This window comes from Oncorhynchus keta, unplaced genomic scaffold (genome assembly GCF_023373465.1).
Source record: "Oncorhynchus keta strain PuntledgeMale-10-30-2019 unplaced genomic scaffold, Oket_V2 Un_contig_14081_pilon_pilon, whole genome shotgun sequence".
Taxonomy (NCBI): Eukaryota; Metazoa; Chordata; class Actinopteri; order Salmoniformes; family Salmonidae; genus Oncorhynchus; species Oncorhynchus keta.
In genome coordinates this window covers 84,543-104,314 of record NW_026278538.1, presented here as the reverse complement: position 1 = coordinate 104,314, position 19,772 = coordinate 84,543, and the positions used below count along the sequence as shown (strand labels likewise).

At 51.8% G+C, this 19,772-nt stretch overlaps 1 protein-coding gene across 1 annotated transcript in view; it reads right to left on the bottom strand.

Annotated features, from left to right (window-relative positions):
* LOC127918381 (dedicator of cytokinesis protein 1-like) overlaps window positions 1-19,772 on the bottom strand; it is a 171,534-nt gene that overhangs the window by 95,928 nt on the left and 55,834 nt on the right. The window contains 3 exon segments of the mRNA XM_052501655.1: window positions 5,370-5,505; window positions 14,246-14,394; window positions 15,422-15,518. Of these exon segments, the coding sequence (XP_052357615.1) occupies window positions 5,370-5,505; window positions 14,246-14,394; window positions 15,422-15,518 (382 nt within the window).

Sequence of the window (19,772 nt, the reverse complement as noted above, 5' to 3'; positions counted from 1 at the left end):
TCCCCATCAGCCAGACCCATCTTCATTAGACTGGACTGTTATTCCCCATCAGTCAGACCCATCTTCATTAGACTGGACTGTTATTACCCATCTTCATTAGACTAGACTGTTATTCCCCATCAGCCAGACCCATCTTCATTAGACTGGACAGATAGTAGATAGTGCCTGGGTCACTACTCCTTCAATAATTCCAGGAGGAGCTGGTTGAGAGAATGCCAAGAGTGTGCAAAGCTGTCAAGGCAAAAGGTGGCTACTTTGAAGAAACTAAAATATAATTTGGATTTGTTTGACACTTTTTTGGTAACTGTGTTATTCCATAGTTGATGTCTTCACTATTATTTTACAATGTAGAAAATTATTTTTTTAAACTAAGAACATCCCTGAATGACTGGTACTGTATGTGATAATGATTTTGAGAAGAGGTGCTAGTTCTGATTAAAATTCACAAAGCCCTTAAAAAAACATCTGAAAGAAGGCATTAACATTCATGATGGTGACCTGAGACAATGTAATATCACTCCATGTATACACAAAGGCAGAGATGGAAAGGTCTCACAAGAATACAACTCATAGCTGAAGGGCACTTAACCAATTTAGAGTCACTTCATAGGCTGAGCCCCAAATGGCATCATAATCCCTATAGGGCCCTTGTCAAAAGTAGTGCATTATATAGGGAATAGGGTGCAATTTAGGATGGAGATTCAGGCAGGGAGAGAGAGAGGGAGAGGTGGCGGGGGAGAGAGAGGAGAGTTGGCAGGGAGAGAGAGGAGAGTTGGCGGGGAGAGAGAGGAGAGGAGGAGAGGTGGCGGGGAGAGAGAGGAGAGGGCAGGGAGAGAGAGGACAAGGCAGAGAGAGGAGAGGTGGCGGGAGAGAGAGGAGGGGCAGGGAGAGAGAGGAGGGGCAGGGGAGAGAGGAGAGGGGGCAGGGAGAGAGAGAGGGGGCAGGGAGAGAGAGGAGAGGTGGCAGGGAGAGAGAGGAGAGGTGGCAGGGAGAGAGAGGAGAGGTGGCAGGGAGAGAGGAGAGGAGAGGTGGCAGGGAGAGAGAGGAGAGGTGGCAGGGAGAGGAGAGGGGGCAGGGAGAGAGAGAGAGGTGGCAGGGAGAGAGAGGAGAGGTGGCAGGAGGAGGAGAGGGGCAGGGAGAGGAGAGAGAGGGAGGGGGAGAGGTGGCAGGGAGAGAGAGGAGAGGGGGAGGGAGAGGGGCAGGGAGAGGAGAGAGGGGGCGGGGAGAGAGGAGAGGTGGCGGGGGAGAGAGAGAGGAGGGAGGCAGGGAGGAGAGAGGAGGAGAGGGATGGCAGGAGAGAGAGGAGAGGGGCAGGGGAGAGAGAGGAGAGGTGGCAGGGAGAGAGGGAGAGGTGGCAGGGAGAGGAGGAGAGGTGGCAGGGAGAGAGAGGAGAGGGGCAGGGAGAGAGAGAGGGGGCAGGGAGAGAGAGAGACAAGGCAGGGAGGAGAGGAGAGGGATGGGAGAGAGAGGAGAGGGATGGGAGAGAGAGGAGAGGAGGGAGAGGAGGCAGGGAGAGAGAGAGGAGAGAGAGGGAGAGAGAGGTGGCAGAGAGAGAGAGGAGGTGGCAGGGAGAGAGAGGAGGCAGGGAGAGGAGGAGGTGGCAGGGAGAGAGAGGAGGGGCAGGGAGAGAGAGGAGAGGTGGCAGAGGTGGCAGGGAGAGAGGAGAGGTGGCAGGGAGAGAGGAGAGGTGGCAGGGAGAGAGAGGAGAGGGCAGGAGAGAGAGGAGAGGTGGCAGGGAGAGAGAGGGAGAGGTGGCAGGGGAGAGAGAGGAGAGGTGGGTGGCAGGGAGAGAGAGGAGAGGTGGCAGGGAGAGAGAGGAGAGGAGAGAGAGGGCAGGGAGAGAGGGACAGGCAGGGAGAGAGAGGAGGGATGAGAGAGAGAGGTGGCAGGGAGAGAGGAGGTGGCAGGGAGAGAGAGGGTGGGGAGAGAGAGGAGAGGGCGGGGAGAGAGGAGAGGCAGGGAGAGAGAGAGGAGGGCAGGGAGAGAGAGGAGAGGGCAGGGAGAGGGAGAGGGAGGGGAGGAGAGGAGGTGGCAGGGAGAGAGAGGAGAGGGGCAGGGAGAGAGAGGAGAGGTGCAGGGAGAGAGAGGAGAGGGCAGGGAGAGAGAGGAGAGGGCAGGGAGAGAGAGGAGAGAGCAGGGAGAGAGAGGAGAGGGCAGGGAGAGAGGAGAGGGGGGGGGGAGAGAGAGGGAGGAGAGAGGGGAGAGAGGGGAGAGAGGTGGGGAGGGAGAGAGGTGGAGGAGAGAGGGGGCAGGGAGAGAGGGAGAAGGGGCAGGGAGAGAGAGAGGGATGGGAGAGAGAGGAGAGGGCAGGGAGAGAGAGGAGGGGCAGGGAGAGGAGAGGGGGCAGGGAGAGGAGGGAGGTGGCAGAGGGAGAGGGAGAGGTGGCAGGGAGAGAGGAGAGGTGGCAGGGAGAGAGAGGAGAGGGCAGGGAGAGAGGAGAGGTGGCAGGGAGAGAGAGAGGAGAGGTGGCAGGGAGAGAGGAGAGGGGCAGGGAGAGAGAGGAGAGAGGGGGGAGAGAGGAGAGTGGCAGGGAGAGAGGAGAGGTGGCAGGGAGAGAGAGGGAGAGGAGGGAGGAGGAGGAGAGGTGGCAGGGAGAGAGAGAGGGAGAGAGGTGGCAGGGAGAGAGGGAGAGGTGGCAGGGAGAGGAGAGGGGGCAGGGAGAGAGAGGAGGGGCAGGGAGAGAGAGGAGAGGTGGCAGGGAGAGAGAGGGAGAGGGTGGCAGGGAGAGAGGGAGAGGTGGCAGGGAGAGAGGAGAGGGCAGGGAGAGGAGAGGGCAGGGAGAGAGAGGAGGGGCAGGGAGAGAGAGGAGAGGTGGCAGGGAGAGAGAGGGGTGAGGGGAGAGAGAGAGAGGGCAGGAGAGAGAGGAGGAGAGGAGAGGCAGGGGAGAGAGAGGAGAGGTGGCAGGGAGAGAGAGGAGAGGGCAGGGAGAGAGAGGAGAGGGCAGGGAGAGGAGGTGGCAGAGAGGAGAGGGGAGAGGTGCAGGGAGAGAGAGGAGGGCAGGGAGGAGAGAGAGGAGAGTGGCAGGGAGAGAGAGGAGGGCAGGGGAGAGAGAGGAGAGGACAAGGCAGGGAGAGAGAGAGGAGGGAGGGAGGAGGGAGGGAGAGAGGGAGAGGGCAGGGAGAGAGAGGAGAGGTGGCAGGGAGAGAGAGGAGAGGTGGCAGGGAGAGGGAGAGGGTGGCAGGGTGGCAGGGGAGAGGAGAGAGGAGAGGGCAGGGGCAGGGAGAGAGAGGAGAGGGCAGGGAGAGAGAGGAGAGGGAGGGAGAGAGAGGAGGGGATGGGAGAGAGAGGAGAGGGGATGGGAGAGAGAGAGAGGGCAGGGAGAGAGAGGAGAGGTGGCAGGGAGAGAGAGGGGGCAGAGAGGTGGCAGGGAGAGAGAGAGAGAGAGGTGGCAGGGGAGAGAGAGGAGAGGGCAGGGAGAGAGAGGAGGGGCAGGGAGAGGAGGAGAGGCAGGGAGAGAGAGGAGAGGGAGGCAGGGAGAGAGGAGAGGTGGCAGGGAGAGAGAGGAGAGGTGGCAGGGAGAGAGAGGGCAGGGAGAGAGGGAGAGGTGGCAGGGAGAGAGAGGAGGGGTGGCAGGGAGAGAGAGGGAGAAGGCAGGGAGAGAGGGAGAGGGCAGGGAGAGAGAGGAGAGGTGGCAGGGAGAGAGAGGAGGAGAGGGGCAGGGAGAGAGAGGGACAGGCAGGGAGAGAGGGAGAGAGATGGGAGAGAGAGGAGAGGTGGCAGGGAGAGAGAGGAGAGGTGGCAGGGAGAGCAGGAGAGGTGACAGGGAGGAGAGGGTGGGCAGGGAGAGAGAGAGGGCAGGGAGAGAGGAGGGGCAGGGAGAGAGAGGAGAGGTGGGCAGGGAGAGAGGAGGGTGGCAGGGAGAGAGAGGAGGTGGCAGGGAGAGAGAGAGAGAGGTGGCAGGGAGGAGAGAGGAGAGTGGCAGGGAGGAGAGGAGGTGGCAGGGAGAGAGAGGAGGTGGGCAGGGAGAGAGAGGAGAGGAGAGCAGGGAGAGAGGAGGAGGAGCAGGAGAGAGGAGGTGAGAGGGAGAAAGAGGAATAGGGGAGAGAGAGGGAGAGGTGGCGAGAAGGAGAGAAGGAAGAGGGATCTCTCACAGGGAGAGAGAGAGAGGGGGAGGGAGGGAGAGAGAGGAGGAGAGGGAGGACAAGGCAGGGAGAGGAGAGGGAGGGAGGAGAGGAGAGGGCAGGGAGAGAGAGGAGAGGTGGCAGGGAGAGAGGGAGAGGGGCAGGGAGAGAGAGGAGGTGGCAGGGAGAGAGAGGAGAGGTGGCAGGGAGAGATCTTCTGGCAGGGAGAGAGAGGAGGGTGCAGGGAGAGAGAGGAGAGGTGGCAGGGAGAGAGGGAGAGGTGGCAGGAAGTTAGGAGGGAGGCAGGGAGAGAGAGAGGAGAGGGCAGGAGAGAGAGAGGGAGAGGGCAGGGAGAGGAGAGAGGCAGGATTGAGAGAGGAGAGGGCAGGGAGAGAGAGGAGAGGTGGCAGGGAGAGAGAGGAGAGGTGGCAGGGAGAGAGAGAGGAGTCTGGCAGGGAGGGAGAGGGAGAGGGCAGGGAGAGAGAGGAGAGGGCAGGGAGAGAGAGGAGAGGTGGCAGTTGTTCATGACGTACAGGAGGTGAGAGAGGAAAAGGCCTGAATAGTGTTAACATGTTCTATAATAACACAGCATCTCTCACAGAGAATTTCATTCCACATCGCTGCCTCTCACTGGGGAGACCATGTGGCAAAAACGGGATGTTTCATTTCTTATTTCCTGTGCATATCGTTGATGTGATCTTCTGCTTGCTCGTTGGGAGCGAGGCCAGGTTACTGTAAAATCACTGCTGATGTAAATAGGGGTTTATAAATGAATATGATTGATTGATGTCTGAACTGATGGATGTCTGAACTGATTGATGTCTGAACTGATTGATGTCTGAACTGATTGATGTCTGAACTGATTGATGTCTGAACTGATTGATGTCTGAACTGATTGATGTCTGAACTGATTGATGTCTGAACTGATTGATGTCTGAAGTGATTGATGTCTGAACTGATTGATGTCTGAACTGATTGATGTCTGAACTGATTGATGTCTGAACTGATTGATGTCTGAACTGATTGATGTCTGAACTGATTGATGTCTGAACTGATTGATGTCTGAACTGATTGATGTCTGAACTGATTGATGTCTGAACTGATTGATGTCTGAACTGATTGATGTCTGAACTGATTGATGTCTGAACTGATTGATGTCTGAACTGATTGATGTCTGAACTGATTGATGTCTGAACTGATTGATGTCTGAACTGATTGATGTCTGAACTGATTGATGTCTGAACTGATTGATGTCTGAACTGATTGATGTCTGAACTGATTGATGTCTGAACTGATTGATGTCTGAACCTTCTCCTCTTGGATCCTGTCCTCGATCTGTTTGGAAGCCGCTTCATGGGCTCTGAAGAGAGAGACGGTGCTGGTAGAGTCGGGGTCCAAGATGTTGCCATCTTTATCTCTCACCACGAGGTCTAGATCCAGGTACCTGATATACAAGGAGAGGAGAGAGGGAGAGGGGAGAGGAGAGGGAGAGGGGAGAGAGAGGGAGAGGGAGAGGGAGAGGAGAGGAGAGGAGAGGAGGGAGAGGGAGATGAGAGGGCAGAGGAGAGGGAGAGGAGAGGAGAGAGGGAGAGGCAGAGAGAGGAGAGAGGAGAGGGAGGGGGGGAGAGGAGAGGAGAGGAGGAGAGGCAGAGGCAGAGAGAGGAGAGATACATATTTCCCTCAGATTACACAGACCGACAAAGCATTTGAAAACAAACCCAATTTTGATAAACTCCCATATCTACTGGGTGAAATACCACAGTGTGTCATCACAGCAGCAATATGTATGACCGGTTGCCACAAGAAAAGGGAAACCAGTGAAGAACAAACACCATTGTAAATACAACCCATATTTATGCTTATTTATTTTCCCTTTTGTACCTTAACTATCGTTACAACACTGTACACAGTGGGGAGAACAAGTATTTGATACACTGCCGATTTTGCAGGTTTTCCTACTTACAAAGCATGTAGAGGTCTGTCATTTTTATCATAGGTACACTTCAACTGTGAGAGACGGAATCTAAAACAATCAAGAACTACAGGAAACGTATGATCTCTGTAATTGCAAACAAAGGTTTCTGTACCAAATATTAAGTTCTGATTTTCTGATGTATCAAATACTTATGTCATGCAATAACATGCTAATTAATAACTTAAAAATCATACAATGTGATTTTCTGGATTTTTGTTTTCGATTCAGTCTCTCACAGTTGAAGTGTGAAAAAATACAGACCTCTACATGCTTTGTAAGTAGGAAAACCTGCAAAATCAGCAGTGTCTCAAATACTTGTTCTCCCCACTGTATTTTCATAATATGACATTTGGAGGAGAGAGAGAGAGACATGGAGAGGGAACAAGAGAAGAAGAAAGGAGAGAAAAAGGAGAGGCAGAGAGAGAGAGAGCAGGAAAAAGGAGAGGCAGAGAGAGAAAGAGAGGAGAAAAGGGAGAGGCAGAGAGCAGAGAGAGAAGGAAAAAGGAGAGGCAGAGAGAGAGAGAGAAAAAAAGAGGAGAGGCAGAGAGAGAGAGGAAAAAAGGAGAGCAGAGAGAGAGAGAGAGGAAAAAAGGAGAGGCAGAGAGAGAGAGAGAGAGGAAAGAGAGGAGAGGCAGAGAGAGAGAGAGAGAGAGAAGAGAGAGGAGAGAGAGAGGAGAGAGAGAGAGAAGGAAAAAGGAGAGGTAGAGAGAGAGAGAGAGAGGAGAGAGGAGAGAGAGAGAGAGAGAGAGAAGGAAAGAGAGAGAGAGAGAGAGAGAGAGAGAGAGAGGAAAGAGAGGAGAGAGAGCAGAGAGGAGAGAGAGCAGACAGCCTACATCACATTGCTACTGCCTGGGCCTTCTGCCTTCTCATAACATACACACCCTTCACACAGAGCGATAAGAAGGTTGGCAGAGTAGGAGGAAAGCGGTAGGGAGGGAGAGCGAGAGAGAATCAGAGACAGATCGAGCAGAGAGAAAAATAGACTGAGCGAGTCAGTCGGAGAGAGAGAGACGGATAGAGAGAGGGAGGTAGTTTATACAGCAGTGAAGTGAACAGGGCTCATCTGAAGGACATATCTGACAGACTCTCCTCTCATCTGGTCACCCAGAGGAGCAGGGAGCTGAAGAGCGGAGAGAGGTGGCGTATATGAGCCAAACCCCCAGGCAGAGACAGCGGGGGAGACTGAAGGGCGTGGAGGTGGAGTATATGAGCCAAACCCCCAAGCAGAGACAGCGGGGAGACTGAAGGGCGTGGAGGTGGAGTATATGAGCCAAACCCCAGGCAGAGACAGCGGGGAGACTGAAGGGCGTGGAGGTGGAGTATATGAGCCAAACCCCAGGCAGAGACAGTGGGGAGACTGAAGGGCGTGGAGGTGGAGTATATGAGCCAAACCCCCAGGCAGAGACAGCGGGGAGACTGAAGGGCGTGGAGGTGGAGTATATGAGCCAAACCCCAGGCAGAGACAGTGGGGAGACTGAAGGGCGTGGAGGTGGAGTATATGAGCCAAACCCCAGGCAGAAACAGCGGGGAGACTGAAGGGCGTGGAGGTGGAGTATATGAGCCAAACCCCCAGGCAGAGACAGAGGGGAGACTGAAGGGCGTGGAGGTGGAGTATATGAGCCAAACCCCCAGGCAGAGACAGTGGGGAGACTGAAGGGCGTGGAGGTGGAGTATATGAGCCAAACCCCCAGGCAGAGACAGCGGGGAGACTGAAGGGCGTGGAGGTGGAGTATATGAGCCAAACCCCAGGCAGAGACAGCGGGGGAGACTGAAGGGCGTGGAGGTGGAGTATATGAGCCAAACCCCCAGGCAGAGACAGCGGGGAGACTGAAGGGTGTGGAGGTGGAGTATATGAGCCAAACCCCAGGCAGAGACAGCGGGGAGACCGAAGGGCGTGGAGGTGGAGTATATGAGCCAAACCCCCAGGCAGAGACAGCGGGGAGACCGAAGGGCGTGGAGGTGGAGTATATGAGCCAAACCCCAGGCAGAGACAGCGGGGGAGACCGAAGGGCGTGGAGGTGGAGTATATGAGCCAAACCCCCAGGCAGAGACAGCGGGGGAGACTGAAGGGCGTGGAGGTGGAGTATATGAGCCAAACCCCCAGGCAGAGACAGCGGGGAGACTGAAGGGCGTGGAGGAGGAGTATATGAGCCAAACCCCCAGGCAGAGACAGCGGGGAGACTGAAGGGCGTGGAGGTGGAGTATATGAGCCAAACCCCCAGGCAGAGACAGCGGGGAGACTGAAGGGCGTGGAGGTGGAGTATATGAGCCAAACCCCAGGCAGAGACAGCGGGGAGACTGAAGGGCGTGGAGGTGGAGTATATGAGCCAAACCCCCAGGCAGAGACAGCGGGGAGACTGAAGGGCGTGGAGGTGGAGTATATGAGCCAAACCCCCAGGCAGAGACAGTGGGGAGACTGAAGGGCGTGGAGGTGGAGTATATGAGCCAAACCCCAGGCAGAGACAGCGGGGAGAATGAAGGGCGTGGAGGTGGAGTATATGAGCCAAAACCCCAGGCAGAGACAGACAGAAAAGTAAGAGGACCTTTCAATTTCCTAACAGTGAGTGTTAGATACTGGGCTTCCTCCTGCTCTTCTTTTTAGAGATCTGTTTTTCAGCTCCTCCTCCATCTCTAAATCTGTTTTTCAGCTCCTCCTCCATCTCTAAAGCTGTTTTTCAGCACCTCCTCCATCTCTAAAGCTGTTTTTCAGCTCCTCCTCCATCTCTAAAGCTGTTTTTCAGCTCCTCCTCCATCTCTAAAGCTGTTTTTCAGCTCCTCCTCCATCTCTAAAGCTGTTTTTCAGCTCCTCCTCCATCTCTAAAGGTTTTTCAGCTGTTTCCATCTCTAAAGCTGTTTTTCCTCCTCCATCTCTAAAGCTGTTTTTCAGCTCCTCCTCCATCTCTAAAGCTGTTTTTCAGCTCCTTCTCCATCTCTAAAGCTGTTTTCAGCTCCTCCTCCATCTCTAAAGCTGTTTTTCAGCTCCTCCTCCATCTCTAAAGCTGTTTTTCAGCTCCTCCTCCATCTCTAAAGCTGTTTTTCAGCTCCTCCTCCATCTCTAACGCTGTTTTTCAACTCCTCCTCCATCTCTAGAGCTCTGTTTTTCAGCTCCTCCATCTCTAGAGCTCTGTTTTTAAGCTCCTCCATTTCTAGAGCTCTGTTTCTCAGCTTCTCCATCTCTAAAGCTCTGTTTTTCAGCAGCTCCATTGCTAGAACTGTTTCTCAGCTCCTCCATCTCTAGAGCTCTGTTTTTCAGCTCCTCCTCTAGAGCTCTGTATTCAGCTACTCCTCCATCTCCAGAGCTCTGTTTTAGCTCCTCCTCCTTCTCTTGAGCTCTGTTTTCAGGTCCTCCATCTCTAGAGCTCTATTTTTCAACTCCTCCTCCATCTCTCAAGCTCTGTTTTTCAGCTCCTCCTCCATCTCTAGAGCCTTTTTCAACTCCTCCATCTCTAGAGCTCTGTTTTCAGCTCCTCCATCTCTAGAGCTCTGTTTTCAACTACTCCTCCATCTCTAGAGCTCTGTTTTCAGCTCCTCCTCTAGAGCTCTGTTTTCAGCTACTCCTCCTCCATCTAGAGCTCTGTTTCAGCTCCTCCTCCTCTAGAGCTCTGTTTTCAGCTACTCCTCCTCCATCTCTAGAGCTCTGTTTCAGCTCCTCCTCCTCTAGAGCTCTGTTTTCAGCTACTCCTCCTCCATCTCTAGAGCTCTGTTTTCAGCTCCTCCTCTAGAGCTGTTTTCAACTACTCCTCCATCTCTAGAGCTCTGTTTTTCAGCTCCTCCTCTAGAGCTCTGTTTTCAGCTCCTCCTCCTCTAGAGCTCTGTTTTTCAGCTCCTCCTCCTCTAGAGCTCTGTTTTTTAGCTCCTCCTCCTCTAGAGCTCTGTTTTTCAGCTCCTCCTCTAGAGCTCTGTTTTTCAGCTCCTCCTCCTCTAGAGCTCTGTTTTTCAGCTCCTCCTCCTCTAGAGCTCTGTTTTTCAGCTCCTCCTCCTCTAGAGCTCTGTTTTTCAGCTCCTTCTCTAGAGCTCTGTTTTTCAGCTCCTCCTCCTCTAGAGCTCTGTTTTTTAGCTCCTCCTCCTCTAGAGCTCTGTTTTTCAGCTCCTCCTCCTCTAGAGGTCTGTTTTCAGCTGCTCCTCCTCTAGAGCTCTGTTTGTCAGCTCCTCCTCCTCTAGAGCTCTGTTTTCAGCTGCTCCTCCTCTAGAGCTCTGTTTTCAGCTCCTCCTCCTCTAGAGCTCTGTTTGTCAGCTCCTCCTCCTCTAGAGCTCTGTTTTCAGCTGCTCCTCCTCTAGAGCTCTGTTTTTCAGCTCCTCCTCCTCTAGAGCTCTGTTTGTCAGCTCCTCCTCCTCTAGAGCTCTGTTTGTCAGCTCCTCCTCCTCTAGAGCTCTGTTTGTCAGCTCCTCCTCCTCTAGAGCTCTGTTTTCAGCTCCTCCTCCTCTAGAGCTCTGTTTGTCAGCTCCTCCTCCTCTAGAGCTCTGTTTGTCAGCTCCTCCTCCTCTAGAGCTCTGTTTGTCAGCTGCTCCTCCTCTAGAGCTCTGTTTTCAGCTCCTCCTCCTCTAGAGCTGTTTTTCAGCTCCTCCTCCTCTAGAGCTCTGTTTGTCAGCTCCTCCTCCTCTAGAGCTCTGTTTTCAGCTGCTCCTCCTCTAGAGCTCTGTTTTTCAGCTCCTCCTCCTCTAGAGCTCTGTTTGTCAGCTCCTCCTCCTCTAGAGCTCTGTTTGTCAGCTCCTCCTCCTCTAGAGCTCTGTTTGTCAGCTCCTCCTCCTCTAGAGCTCTGTTTGTCAGCTCCTCCTCCTCTAGAGCTCTGTTTGTCAGCTCCTCCTCCTCTAGAGCTCTGTTTGTCAGCTCCTCCTCCTCTAGAGCTCTGTTTGTCAGCTGCTCCACCTCTAGAGCTCTGTTTTCAGCTGCTCCACCTCTAGAGCTCTGTTTGTCAGCTCCTCCTCCTCTAGAGCTCTGTTTTCAGCTGCTCCTCCTCTAGAGCTCTGTTTTCAGCTCCCCCTCCTCTAGAGCTCTGTTTTTCAGCTCCTCCTCCTCTAGAGCTCTGTTGTTTTCAGCTCCTCTTCCTCTAGAGCTCTGTTTTCAGCTCCTCCTCCTCTAGAGCTCTGTTTTCAGCTCCTCCTCCTCTAGAGCTCTGTTTGTCAGCTCCTCCTCCTCTAGAGCTCTGTTTTTCAGCTCCTCCTCCTCTAGAGCTCTGTTTTTCAGCTCCTCCTCCTCTAGAGCTCTGTTTTTCAGCTCCTCCTCCTCTAGAGCTCTGTTTTCAACTCCTCCTCCTCTAGAGCTCTGTTTTTCAGCTCCTCCTCCTCTAGAGCTCTGTTGTCAGCTCCTCCTCCTCTAGAGCTCTGTTGTTTTCAGCTCCTCCTCCTCTAGAGCTCTGTTTTTCAGCTCCTCCTCCTCTAGAGCTCTGTTTTTCAGCTCCTCCTCCTCTAGAGCTCTGTTTGTCAGCTCCTCCTCCTCTAGAGCTCTGTTTTCAGCTGCTCCTCCTCTAGAGCTCTGTTTTCAGCTCCTCCTCCTCTAGAGCTCTGTTTGTCAGCTCCTCCTCCTCTAGAGCTCTGTTTTCAGCTGCTCCTCCTCTAGAGCTCTGTTTTTCAGCTCCTCCTCCTCTAGAGCTCTGTTTGTCAGCTCCTCCTCCTCTAGAGCTCTGTTTGTCAGCTCCTCCTCCTCTAGAGCTCTGTTTGTCAGCTCCTCCTCCTCTAGAGCTCTGTTTTCAGCTCCTCCTCCTCTAGAGCTCTGTTTGTCAGCTCCTCCTCCTCTAGAGCTCTGTTTGTCAGCTCCTCCTCCTCTAGAGCTCTGTTTGTCAGCTGCTCCTCCTCTAGAGCTCTGTTTTCAGCTCCTCCTCCTCTAGAGCTGTTTTCAGCTCCTCCTCCTCTAGAGCTCTGTTTGTCAGCTCCTCCTCCTCTAGAGCTCTGTTTTCAGCTGCTCCTCCTCTAGAGCTCTGTTTTTCAGCTCCTCCTCCTCTAGAGCTCTGTTTGTCAGCTCCTCCTCCTCTAGAGCTCTGTTTGTCAGCTCCTCCTCCTCTAGAGCTCTGTTTGTCAGCTCCTCCTCCTCTAGAGCTCTGTTTGTCAGCTCCTCCTCCTCTAGAGCTCTGTTTGTCAGCTCCTCCTCCTCTAGAGCTCTGTTTGTCAGCTCCTCCTCCTCTAGAGCTCTGTTTTCAGGTCCTCCTCCTCTAGAGCTCTGTTTTCAGCTCCTCCTCCTCTAGAGCTCTGTTTGTCAGCTCCTCCTCCTCTAGAGCTCTGTTTGTCAGCTGCTCCACCTCTAGAGCTCTGTTTTCAGCTGCTCCACCTCTAGAGCTCTGTTTTCAGCTCCTCCTCCTCTAGAGCTCTGTTTGTCAGCTCCTCCTCCTCTAGAGCTCTGTTTTCAGCTGCTCCTCCTCTAGAGCTCTGTTTTCAGCTCCCCCTCCTCTAGAGCTCTGTTTTTCAGCTCCTCCTCCTCTAGAGCTCTGTTGTTTTCAGCTCCTCTTCCTCTAGAGCTCTGTTTTCAGCTCCTCCTCCTCTAGAGCTCTGTTTTCAGCTCCTCCTCCTCTAGAGCTCTGTTTGTCAGCTCCTCCTCCTCTAGAGCTCTGTTTTTCAGCTCCTCCTCCTCTAGAGCTCTGTTTTTCAGCTCCTCCTCCTCTAGAGCTCTGTTTTTCAGCTCCTCCTCCTCTAGAGCTCTGTTGTCAACTCCTCCTCCTCTAGAGCTCTGTTTTTCAGCTCCTCCTCCTCTAGAGCTCTGTTGTCAGCTCCTCCTCCTCTAGAGCTCTGTTGTTTTCAGCTCCTCCTCCTCTAGAGCTCTGTTTTTCAGCTCCTCCTCCTCTAGAGCTCTGTTTTTCAGCTCCTCCTCCTCTAGAGCTCTGTTTGTCAGCTCCTCCTCCTCTAGAGCTCTGTTTTTCAGCTCCTCCTCCTCTAGAGCTCTGTTTGTCAGCTCCTCCTCCTCTAGAGCTCTGTTTTTCAGCTCCTCCTCCTCTAGAGCTCTGTTTTTCAGCTCCTCCTCCTCTAGAGCTCTGTTTTCAGCTCCTCCTCCTCTAGAGCTCTGTTTTTCAGCTCCTCCTCCTCTAGAGCTCTGTTTGTCAGCTCCTCCTCCTCTAGAGCTCTGTTTTTCAGCCGCCACAGAATCCCACTCAGAGGTGAACGGTGCTGGAAGCTAATCTATGTGTTCCACTCTGCTCCCTAGCCAAAGACATTTCTCCACCTCGCAGTATTGGAATTGTCATCACACCAGGGGAAGCCCAGCTCACCTCTTCCATTTCCAGCTCATTGTCTGGACCACAACAGACCCCTGCAGGACCGGCAATAGGCACCATAGTGTGTGATGGACTACAGTAGTAACTAAACCCCTATGATTTAGGCTTGACTTATCTGATTTAAAAAAATGGGGGTTAAAGGCCCAGCGCAGTCAAAAATGTGACTTTATTGTATTTTCTTATATATTTTCACACTACGGAGGATGGAATAATGCTGGGAAAATTATAACTGTGCCCTTTTATTGTAAGAGCTGTTTGGATAGACCACCTGACATGACAGCCTGTTGTGGTGGGATGGAGGTTTGGCCTGCCTGGTGACATCACTGACTAGTTAACTGACCAATAAGGAACCTGTTCCAAACCTCTCTGCCAATAACAGCTAGTTTTACCCTCCCCCACTCAGACCAATACCTGACAGTCCTAATAAAATTACTGCTTGAGAAATTGCTCTTTGATAAGGTACTTGAGAGAGAGCGAGAGCGAGAGAGAAGGAAAGAGGAGATGCAGAGAGCGAGAGAGCGAGCTAGAGAGCGAGCTAGAGAGCGAGAGACAGAGAGAGAGGGAAAAAAGGAGGCAGAGAGCGAGAGGGAGAGCAAGAGAAGAAGAGAGCGAGAGCAAGAGAAGAAGAGAGCGAGAGCAAGAGAAGAAGAGAGCGAGAGCAAGAGAAGAAGAGAGCGAGAGCAAGAGAAGAGAGCGAGAGCAAGAGAAGAGAGCGAGAGCGACAGACAGAGCGACAGACAGACAGAGCGACAGAGCGACAGAGCGACAGAGCGACAGAGCGACAGAGCGACAGAGCGACAGAGCGACAGAGCGACAGAGCGACAGAGCGACAGAGCGACAGAGCGACAGACAGACAGACAGACAGACAGACAGACAGACAGACAGACAGACAGAGAGAGACAGAGAGAGACAGAGAGAGACAGAGAGAGACAGAGAGAGACAGAGAGAGACAGAGATAGACAGAGATAGACAGAGATAGAGAGAGAGACAGAGACACAGCAGTTCCTTACTTGTTCCCGTAGTCGATCTTAGAGGTGACTCTCTGTTTTAGCTCAGTCAGCTCGTCTTGTGGGAGCGTCCCTGACAGGATCTGAGATCGCCACTCGATCAGGTCATAGATCATGTCCCTGACAGAGTTAAACATCTCACGCCTGTCCCCCTGTAACACCAGCACACAAACAATCATACACACCTCATGAACAATCTGACCCAACACTCAATAACAGAGACGATAAGGAAGGCACTTTGGAGACGAGAGAGAAACCCACCCACTGCTCATGGAGACGAGAGAGAAACCCACCCACTGCTCATGGAGACGAGAGAGAAACCCACCCACTGCTCATGGAGACGAGAGAGAAACCCACCCACTGCTCATGGAGACGAGAGAGAAACCCACCCACTGCTCATGGAGACGAGAGAAACCCACCCACTGCTCATGGAGACTAGAGAGAAACCCACCCACTGCTCATGGAGCAGAGAGAAACCCACACACTGCTCATGGAGACGAGAGAAACCCACACACTGCTCATGGAGACGAGAGAAACCCACACACTGCTCATGGAGACGAGAGAAACCCACACACTGCTCATGGAGACGAGAGAAACCCACCCACTGCTCATGGAGACGAGAGAAACCCACACACTGCTCATGGAGACGAGAGAAACCCACACACTGCTCATGGAGACGAGAGAGAAACCTGCTCATGGGGACGAGAGAGAAACCCACCCACTGCTCATGGAGACGAGAGAGAAACCCACACACTGCTCATGGAGACGAGAGACAAACCCACACACTGCTCATGGAGACGAGAGAGAAACCCACACACTGCTCATGGAGACGAGAGACAAACCCACACACTGCTCATGGAGACGAGAGAGAAACCCACACACTGCTCATGGAGACGAGAGAGAAACCCACACTGCTCATGGAGACGAGAGAGAAACCCACACTGCTCATGGGGACAAGAGAGAAACCCACACACTGCTCATGGAGACAATGAGGTAACTTCAGAAGAGAGAGAGATTAGGTGTGTAGATTAGGTGTGTAGATTAGGTGTGTAGATTAGGCGTGCAGATTAGGCGTGCAGATTAGGCGTGCAGATTAGGCGTGTAGATACGCCGTGTAGATACGGCGTGTAGATACGGCGTGTAGATACGGCGTGTAGATACGTGACTCACTCCACTCACCACGTAGAGGTCTCTCCATATGGAAGCCCACTCCCGCAGGGTGGTGGTGACCTCCTGGACCAGAGGCAGCTCGTTGGGAATCACCGTCTCCTTGTGCCTGAAGATACAGACAGATGGTCAGTGGGCGGATCACAGGTGACAAAGGCTGTCGCCCCGAGAAACGCTGTTTCCTCCGCTGCTTCTTAAAATACTCTGAACCGCAAAGCATCATGGGATGGTTTTTAATTTGATCCAGTAGAGGCCTTCTGATCGCAGCACCTAAAATAATGTGTGTTACTCTAAACTGTTGAGTCGAGCCAATTCCTCATTCTAATTGCATATGACAACAGCAACAGTCAGGGATGGGTTACACATGATAACAGCCAGGGATGGGTTACACATGATAACAACAGTCAGGGATGGGTTACACATGACAACAACAGTCAGGGATGGGTTACACATGACAACAACAGTCAGGGATGGGTTACACATGATAACAGCAGTCAGGGATGGGTTACACATGACAACAACAGTCAGGGATGGGTTACACATGACAACAACAGTCAGGGATGGGTTACACATGATAACAGCAGTCAGGGATGGGTTACACATGATAACAACAGTCAGGGATGGGTTACACATGATAACAACAGTCAGGGATGGGTTACACATGACAACAACAGTCAGGGATGGGTTACACATGATAACAGCAGTCAGGGATGGGTTACACATGATAACAACAGTCAGGGATGGGTTACACATGATAACAACAGTCAGGGATGGGTTACACATGATAACAACAGTCAGGGATGGGTTACACATGACAACAACAGTCAGGGATGGGTTACACATGATAACAACAGTCAGGGATGGGTTACACATGACAACAACAGTCAGGGATGGATTACACATGATAACAACAGTCAGGGATGGGTTACACATGACAACAACAGTCAGGGATGGGTTACACATGACAACAACAGTCAGGGATGGGTTACACATGACAACAACAGTAAGGGATGGGTTACACATGACAACAACAGTCAGGGATGGGTTACACATGATAACAACAGTCATGGATGGGTTACACATGACAACAGTCAGGGATGGGTTACACATGACAACAACAGTCAGGGATGGGTTACACATGATAACAACAGTCAGGGATGGGTTACACATGATAACAGTCAGGGATGGGTTACACATGATAACAACAGTCAGGGATGGGTTACACATGACAACAACAGTCAGGGATGGGTTACACATGACAACAACAGTCAGGGATGGGTTACACATGACAACAACAGTCAGGGATGGGTTACACATGACAACAACAGTCAGGGATGGGTTACACATGATAACAACAGTCAGGGATGGGTTACACATGATAACAACAGCCAGGGATGGGTTACACATGACAACAACAGCCAGGGATGGGTTACACATGACAACAACAGTCAGGGATGGGTTACACATGACAACAACAGTCAGGGATGGGTTACACATGATAACAACAGTCAGGGATGGGTTACACATGACAACAACAGTCAGGGATGGATTACACATGATAACAACAGTCAGGGATGGGTTACACATGACAACAACAGTCAGGGATGGGTTACACATGACAACAACAGTCAGGGATGGGTTACACATGACAACAACAGTCAGGGATGGGTTACACATGACAACAACAGTCAGGGATGGGTTACACATGATAACAACAGTCATGGATGGGTTACACATGACAACAGTCAGGGATGGGTTACACATGACAACAACAGTCAGGGATGGGTTACACATGATAACAACAGTCAGGGATGGGTTACACATGATAACAGTCAGGGATGGGTTACACATGATAACAGTCAGGGATGGGTTACACATGACAACAACAGTCAGGGATGGGTTACACATGACAACAACAGTCAGGGATGGGTTACACATGACAACAACAGTCAGGGATGGGTTACACATGACAACAACACTCAGGGATGGGTTACACATGACAACAACAGCCAGGGATGGGTTACACATGATAACAACAGACAGGGATGGGTTACACATGACAACAACAGTCAGGGATGGGTTACACATGACAACAACAGTCAGGGATGGGTTACACATAACAACAGTCAGGGATGGGTTACACATGAAAACAACAGTCAGGGATGGGTTACACATGAAAACAACAGTCAGGGATGGGTTACACATGACAACAACAGTCAGGGATGGGTTACACATAACAACAGTCAGGGAGGGGTTACACATGACAACAACAGTCAGGGATGGGTTACACATGACAACAACAGTCAGGGATGGGTTACACATGACAACAACAGTCAGGGATGGGTTACACATGACAACAACAGTCAGGGATGGGTTACACATAACAACAGTCAGGGATGGGTTACACATGACAACAACAGTCAGGGATGGGTTACACATGATAACAACAGTCAGAGATGGGTTACACATGACAACAACAGTCAGGGATGGGTTACACATGATAACAACAGCCAGGGATGGGTTACACATGACAACAGTCAGGGATGGGTTACACATGACAACAGCCAGGGATGGGTTACCCATGATAACAACAGTCAGGGATGGGTTACACATGACAACAACAGTCAGGGATGGGTTACAAATGACAACAACAGCCAGGGATGGGTTACACATGACAACAACAGCCAGGGATGGGTTACACATGATAACAACAGTCAGGGATGGGTTACACATGACAACAGCCAGGGATGGGTTACACTTGACAATAGTCAGGGATGGGTTACACATGACAACAACCAGGGATGGGTTACACATGACAACAGTCAGGGATGGGTTACACATGATAACAACAGCCAGGGATGGGTTACACATGACAACAACAGTCAGGGATGGGTTACACATGACAACAACAGTCAGGGATGGGTTACACATGATAACAACAGCCAGGGATGGGTTACACATGATAAGAACAGCCAGGGATGGGTTACACATGACAACAGCAGCCAGGGATGGGTTACACATGACAACAACAGCCAGGGATGGGTTACACATGATAACAACAGTCAGGGATGGGTTACACATGACAACAGCCAGGGATGGGTTACACATGACAACAGTAGTCAGGGATGGGTTACACATGATAACAACAGTCAGGGATGGGTTACACATGACAACTGCCAGGGATGGGTTACACATGACAACAACAGTCAGGGATGGGTTACACATGATAACAGTCAGGGATGGGTTACACATGACAACAGTCAGGGATGGGTTACACATGACAACAGTCAGGGATGGGTTACACATGATAACAACAGTCAGGGATGGGTTACACATGATAACAACAGTCAGGGATGGGTTACACATGATAACAACAGCCAGGGATGGGTTACACATGACAACAACAGTCAGGGATGGGTTACACATGATAACAACAGTCAGGGATGGGTTACACATGATAACAACAGTCAGGGATGGGTTACACATGATAACAGCCAGGGATGGGTTACACATGATAACAACAGTCAGGGATGGGTTACACATGACAACAACAGTCAGGGATGGGTTACACATGACAACAACAGTCAGGGATGGGTTACACATGATAACAGCCAGGGATGGGTTGCACATGATAACAGCCAGGGATGGGTTACACATGACAACAGTCAGGGATGGGTTACACATGACAACAACAGTCAGGGATGGGTTACACATGACAACAGTCAGGGATGGGTTACACATGATAACAACAGCCAGGGATGGGTTACACATGACAACAGTCAGGGATGGGTTACACATGACAACAGTCAGGGATGGGTTACACATGACAACAGTCAGGGATGGGTTACACATGACAACAGTCAGGGATGGGTTACACATGATAACAACAGTCAGGGATGGGTTACACATGACAACAACAGTCAGGGATGGGTTACACATGATAACAACAGTCAGGGATGGGTTACACATGATAACAACAGTCAGGGATGGGTTACACATGATAACAACAGTCAGGGATGGGTTACACATGATAACAGCCAGGGATGGGTTACACATGATAACAACAGTCAGGGATGGGTTACACATGACAACAACAGTCAGGGATGGGTTACACATGACAACAACAGTCAGGGATGGGTTACACATGATAACAGCCAGGGATGGGTTGCACATGATAACAGCCAGGGATGGGTTACACATGACAACAGTCAGGGATGGGTTACACATGACAACAACAGTCAGGGATGGGTTACACATGACAACAGTCAGGGATGGGTTACACATGATAACAACAGCCAGGGATGGGTTACACATGACAACAGTCAGGGATGGGTTACACATGACAACAGTCAGGGATGGGTTA